Source organism: Hylobates moloch, unplaced genomic scaffold, assembly GCF_009828535.3.
Source record: "Hylobates moloch isolate HMO894 unplaced genomic scaffold, HMol_V3 SCAFFOLD_3, whole genome shotgun sequence".
NCBI lineage: Eukaryota > Metazoa > Chordata > Mammalia > Primates > Hylobatidae > Hylobates > Hylobates moloch.
In genome coordinates this window covers 93,110,592-93,117,764 of record NW_026652278.1, presented here as the reverse complement: position 1 = coordinate 93,117,764, position 7,173 = coordinate 93,110,592, and the positions used below count along the sequence as shown (strand labels likewise).

The window sequence follows — 7,173 nt, the reverse complement described above, 5'->3', positions numbered from 1 at the left end:
ATATTATATATTATATATAATAATATATTGTATTATATATTATATATAATATATTATATAAAATATATATAATATGTAACATAATATATAATATATGTATTAACTATATTTAGAAAAATTTAAAGAATATCTCAAAATGTTAATAGTAATTTTTCTTTATGAGGTGAGATTATGAATTTTCTTTTTGTTTATATATTCTTTTATATAAGTAAGTTAATTGTATGACTAAAAATTATAAAAAGTGACATTTTTAAGGGGACTTTTATTCCAGAATAAATAAATTGTTTTTCACATTTTATTTCATTCTTTGATATTATAGGCACTAATTATCCTTCTTATAGTCTATCAGTTTTTATAATATATACCTTATATGAATTTTTATTTTGCCTGTATAATGATTAGAGCCTTAAAAATAACAGCCAGGAAAAACTCCTGGGTATAAAAATAGCCCTCAAAGTTGGAAGAGGTTTCTTCACAACTTCTGATTTTAACTGTGGAATTGTTAAAGTATCAGTTATACCAATAGCTTACCTTTGCTCCCTTCAACTCAGTAAAAATGAGTTGAGAAATCATGTAGGCATAAATATATGTAGATTCCTGAATGTGGTAGTATTGGCAGGAAAATATCAGAAAATGCTTAATAAACTGGTACTTTTTTAAAAACAGGAAGCTGAAAAAGCTAAGCATCAACTTAACTATTTCCTAAATCAAGAGAAGAAGTTACTTAAAAGTGAGGGGAAAACTGAGACAACAATGCGAGTGGGTAATAGTCAAACAAAAGTTAAAGGTGAAGATTCAAAAAATATACCATTGGAGAAAGAAGCAAGAAAATCACTGGTTTCAGATTCAGGTGGACAAAGGACAAGTGATAAAATCCAAGAATATCCACAGGTGAGGAAATAACCAAAATGGAGACAGTAGTATATGTTGTGAGAAATTTGTCTTTTGTATTATTATTTACTTCATTCATATATGTTATTTAAAAATTTGTGCCTCTGTTTTTGGTTTTTTTTTTTTGAGACAGAGTCTTGCTCTGTTGCCAGGCTAGAGTGCTGTGGTGCGATCTCGGCTCACTGCAACCTCCAACTCCCTGGTTCAAAGGATTGTCCTGCCTCCGCCTCCTGAGTAGCTGGGATCACAGGCATGTGCCACCATGCCCGGCTAATTTTTGTATTTTTAGTAGAGATGGGGTTTCACTATGTTGGCCAGGATGGTCTCGATCTCCTGACCTCATGATCTGCCTGCCTTGGCCTCCCAAAGTGTTGGGATTACAGGCATGAGCCACCGCGCCTGGCCTTTGGATTTGTTTTTACTTTTGCCCTTTATCTTCTGTATATGTCAACTCATTATTATTATTTGATATTATTATTTGATATATTATTATATTTGAATACCAAACTATGACTTAAATATATACTGATTTTGAATGACCACATAAGCATCTGAGATTTGAGTTCTTTATTTTTACCTTCTCTTTTTGTGTATAATTTTTATTGTGAACTACCTCAACTTCTTCCTGGAAAGATAAATAATAAAGATAGTTTCTCCAAGGGCAATAAAAATTATTAAAGTTGTTAGATCATGTATATAAATGGAGTAAGGTACACTGAATTGAATATAAAAACATATATTTAAAGAAATATGGCCAGGCACGGTGGCTCTCACCTGTAATGCCAGCACTTTGGGAGGCCGAGGTGGGTGGATCACGAGGTCAGGAGATTGAGACCATCCTGGCTAACACTGTGAAACTCCATCTCTACTAAAAATACAAAAAATTAGCCGGGCGTGGTGGCGGGCACCTGTAGTCCCAGCTACTAGGGAGGCTGAGGCAGGAGAAAGGCATGAACCCGGGAGGCAGAGGTTGCAGTGAGCCGAGATCGCGCCACTGCACTCCAGCCTGGGCGACAGAGCGAGACTCCGTCTCAAAAAAAATAAAAATGAAAATAAAGAAATATAGGATTGTCTGTCAGCTGCTTTAAGACAAAGAACAAAAGAAGCAGCACAATTTAAAATCTGCTAGTCATTTTATATCTGCCATTATTATAAAATCTGTTAGCTATTTTATATCTATGTATATGGGCTAGTCATTTACACAAGACCATAAAATAGCTATTAGCACCTCCATTTTGAGAATGAAACTAAAGCTTTAAAAAATTAGCCATGCCACGTTACAGTAAGTAATACTGAGTTAGATTTCAAATTCAGGTCTTTCTAGCTCCAAAATCACATCTGAAGATATCTTCTTTGCTTGTCTATATGGCTGCATTTGAAACTTGCTTTGTTAAAAGCTTTATTGTTTTCTATTTCCCAGTATTTATCTGCTAATCCAAAACAAAGATTTTTATATATGACAGAAAAAGTTAAATAGTAAAATGGACCTGAGCAGAACAGTAACCGAAACATCACATTGCTTTCACATAAGTGATTCTCATTTTAGTGGGTTTATATATAGATCAATACACACCTGTCTTCTTATGTATCTAGCTTAACATTCATTAATAAAACATCTACTATATGCTAGGTTCTTTGCATAGATGATGTATATAATGTCATGTATTCAGATGGCTTGTTCTGGTAATAGTGAAACAGGAGATACCATTATTGGAGATTTTGATGTAATAGAAGTTTGTACTCACTGTCCATGTTCTTATCGTAATTTAACTGTAATCTTCTTTCTCAATCACTGTATTAAAACTGTTTTTGCTGAGGTTACAACAAATCTATTTGATGCTATTCTGAAGGATGCTTTATAGTTTATTTTTTGAGATGGAGTTTCTCTCTTGTTGCCCAGGCTGGAGTGCAATGGTGTGATCTCAGCTCACTGCAACCTCCGCCTCCCGGATTCAAGTGATTCTTCTGCCTCAGCCTCCCAAGTAGCTGAGATTACAGGAGCCTGACACCATGCCTGGCTAATTTTTTATATTTTTAGCAGAGATGGAGTTTCACCATGTTGGCCAGGCTAGTCTCGAACTCCTGACCTCAGGTGATCCACCTGCCTCAGCCTCCCAAAGTGCTGAGATTACAGGCATGAGCTACCACACCTGGCCAGATGATTTATAATTTAATCAATCTCATTTGTCCTCTTAGCAGCATTTAACTATGTTTAATCATTTATTTTTTAATATTTTTGTGTTATACTTTAAGTTCTGGGGTACATATATAGTCTATAGTTTGAGAAACAGCATAATTATTTGATTTTCCTTATATATTTTTGGGACACCTCTTTTGTCTCCTCTTGCTCTGCTCATTCTTTAAATGTTAGTACTTCTCTGGGTTTTGTCCTAGAGTTTCTTTTTATTCCATATACTCTTTCTGAACATGCTCATATACCTTCATGGCTTCTAGGGCCATATAAATCTCTTATCTCTAACTCGAATAACACCTGATTTCCAGACCTATTATTCATTAACGTACTGAATTTTTGTATTTCAATGGGCTTCAAACATCTAGAATTCACCATGTCCCCAAATGAACCAATTGCGTTCTTCTCAGACCTGCTTTATCTCTCAGTATTCAGTCTCCTGGCATCCTCATCCATCTAATTGCTGAAACTAGAAAGTCCAGCATCACTGTTATTTCTTCTTTTCCTTTGTCTTGATCCAATTATTCATCAAATTCTGTCCAGTTTTCTCAATATTACTGACAGGTCTGTTAGTCAAGCTCCCATCAGGACTCTAATTGGTCTCTCTCTTTCCAGGCCAGTTTCCATGTTGGTGGCTAGTTGAAAATCCTTGGTGATTTATTAGTTAGTATATAGAATAACTATTGTGACTATTATGACATATAGACACAAAATGTATGATGGCTCAAACACAATGGAAGCTTCTTTCCTGGTGTTAATAGTCCAACGAAGTTCAACGTCAGTGTTTGTGGTAGGGAGTTCTGCTCCACAGGGTTGTTAAGGTATCCTGGCATATGGAAGGTTTGCCATCTCACATGTGGCTTCCTGAGCCACACTAGGCATAGTTATCTAGCTATCAGAAAAGAATATGGAGGACAAACATGAGTAATTTTCATTGACCTGGCTGGAGATGCACATTCTTTTTTCTCACGTTCTATTTGCTACATTTAACTACATTGTTGACCATTTAGGAGTCTTTGCCACAGGGGAATAAGGATAAAACCAGTTGATCTCTGCATAAAAGAAACTGAATTAGATGAAAATCAGGTCCAGAATAAAACCTAGAATCAACATTTATGCTATAGCAAAATATGTATTATTTTCACCAGAGGTAATTTATTAATAAAAATCACACTTTTAAGGTCACTGGCCTTTTTTTTTTTGTTTTTTGTTTTTTTTGAGACAGAGTCTCACTCTGTTGCCCAGACTGGAGTGCAATGGTGAGATCTTGGCTCACTGCAACCTCTGCCTCCTTGGTTCAGGTTCAGACAATTCTCGTGTCTCAGCCTCCTGAGTAGCTGGGATTACAGGTGCCCACCACCACACTCAGCTAATTTTTGTATGTTTAGTGGAGAGGAGGTTTCGCCGTGTTGGCCAGGCTAGTCTTGAACTCCTGACCTCAGGTGATCTGCCTGCCTTGGCCTCCCAAAGTGCTGGTATTACAGGTGTGAGCCACCTTGCCCAGCTGGCCTAACACTTTTGGTTACATACTTCTGTAAACATATTTGAACATGTATTCTCAGTATACTTATTTTAAAATTGATAAATTACAAAAAGTACCTCCACAGTTTATTATATATAATATTAGCATTATAAACCCTTCAACAAGAATATTTAAAAGAATTAGATAATTATGTAATAGATAAGTTTAAAATAAATTTTGAGCTACTCTGCCTATGGAGCAGGCCTGCTCTGTCTATGGAGCAGCTATTTTCTTGTACTCTGTTGCTCTAATAAACATGCTTTTCTTTAACTCAAAAAAATTTTTTTTGTTTACTGAAAGTATAAAACCTGATTTGCTCTTAATTTAGAAATACAAGTGTAATTTTAGGGCCTACTTCCTTCTATAGTGTCTCTTCCAATGCTAAAATATGATAATTTCTTTGCTTTTTCAATACCTTAATCTTACAAAATTGTCATATTAAAAAACTACCTTAAATGATATTTTTCTAAATGACTGAATGTAAACATTTCATATGCATACTTGATATTTTTAAATGTAGTATTATCTTTATCACAGATCACTGCCCAAAGCGGAAGACTGATTGAAAAAAGGTAAAACACTTTTTAAAAATTTGTTCTCATTTTCTAATCTTTATCAGTTCACATATCTAAGTAATGAAAATAACCATTCTAAATTTAATGTCACAAAACTTTTTGAAACTAATTTTGAGTAGAAAATGTTAGAAACTTTAGATATCAAAGTTAGAAGAGTTGATGCAGTCAAAAATCAAAATTAAATGAAAAATTTAAATTTAAATTTAAATTAAGGACAATGTACAAACCCACTATTTTGTTCTGACAACAGCAATTAAAATTTCCAGATAGTGAGGAACTAACCCTTATTTTCAACTTAGTTATCAAGATGCATGAGCTAGATACATAAACAACTTATTGAAAAATCATTTTCACCTTCCATTTTAACTCAGTTACTATACGCACACATATATATGTACATGCATACACATAAATAATTGAGTTGATTGATTCATCCAATTAAATCTTATGGCTTTCACTAGTGAGTCTCTTTGATTAGTATATTATGATTGACTCACATACTTTCTTGATTCACATTACCATGGAGTAAAGAGGAATTATCTAGAAGTATGCATTTATGTACTTCATTGCCATTTTAAATATTTATGGATTATAGACCCAGGTGAATTAGCAAGAATTAGGTAATAAGTGTAATGATTAATGGCCAGAAGTTTTAAAAATGTTCATTTTAAATGTTTGTAGTGAATGTTTATATGTTTTAAATACTAACTAAACATATACTAAAAACTGTATGTTTTAAATACAATGTCCAAGACAAAATTAGACATCAGTCCACTTGTTGCTTTGCAAACTTATTATGGTTGGTTTCTTATTATTGACTTATTCATATTTTAAATGTGTATAGTCAGTATTATAAACATTTGAGAATGCATAAGAAAAAGTATTAATAATTATCTTCAACAGTAATGGGAACTTATGTATCATGTAGAAATAGGAAGGAATAAAGCAAAAGCATGGTGCTTTTTTTTTTTTTTTTTTCAGATGGAGTCTCGCTCTTAATTGCCCAGGCTGGAGGGCAGTGGCATGATCTCGGCTCACTGCAACCTCCGCCTCCCGGGTTCAAGTGATTCTCCTGCCTCAGCCTCCCCAGTAGCTGGGATTACAGGCGCCCGCCACCATGCCTGGCTAATTTTTATATTTTTAGTAGAGACGGGGTTTCGCCATGTTGGCCAGGCTGGTCTCAAACTCCTGTCCTCAAGTGATCCACCCACCTCAGACTCCCAAAGTGCCGGGATTACAGGCGTGAGCCACTATGCCCAGCTAGTGCTCTTATATCCATACTCAGATTATGGTAGAGCATGGAATACTACTATAGTTTCCCATGCAATCATGGTGACGTATAGCCTTTGAGAATCCTGCAGAGCCAGTAGTTTATCACCCTGAAGAACATGAGGTGGTTAACTTTTGATATAAGTTGTTTTAATATTGAACATTTAGTTGCTGCTGATAAATGTGATAGGCTCTTTGTACATTGGTAAATCTCAGAAAATAGAAACATTGGCTTACAAAAAGCATTTTAAAGAGAGTTTCTGGTCTCTATGAAGACATGGTAAGGCAGTCTCAATTACTTTCCATGGGTGTTTGGAAAAATCTTAAAGAGGGGTTATGATAATGTTACCTAGTGAGTTACTACCCCTGCCAGCCCTCATTCTACTTTTCTGATAAGTCACATTTTAGAATTTTAATGGGAAGTGATAGAATGGAAGAAGGGTTCAATGGAGAACAACAGAATGAGGATGATAGGGAATATAGGACATCAAGATTAAAAAAAATCATAGAATGAATATATCAAATAATTCCTCTTAAATGCCTTTTTCCCCCTAGAAATGTTGATTGATGTAATAACTTCAGGAGGAAGATTATTTTAATTCATTTCAATTCAGTTTAGCTCTAATGAGGAAACACTGACCTGAGCATCCATGCTGTGCAAGGCACTGTGCTGGGTATTATGGGATATAAAGGGCTTCAAATATATGGTCATTGCTCTCAATGCA

General features: G+C 34.7%; 1 protein-coding gene across 6 annotated transcripts in view; it reads left to right on the top strand.

Annotated features, from left to right (window-relative positions):
* LOC116461870 (coiled-coil domain-containing protein 7) overlaps positions 1-7,173 on the top strand; it is a 204,172-nt gene that overhangs the window by 161,520 nt on the left and 35,479 nt on the right. For 3 of the 6 annotated variants that reach the window (XM_058436562.1, XM_058436564.1, XM_058436563.1), the window contains exons 16-17: positions 667-891; positions 5,142-5,176. In XM_058436562.1, coding sequence (XP_058292545.1) covers positions 667-891; positions 5,142-5,176 — 260 coding nt within the window. Of the gene's footprint in view, positions 1-666; positions 892-5,141; positions 5,181-7,173 lie in introns of those variants that run through there. The other 3 variants (XM_058436566.1, XR_009212861.1, XM_058436565.1) reach the window with 3 other exon arrangements.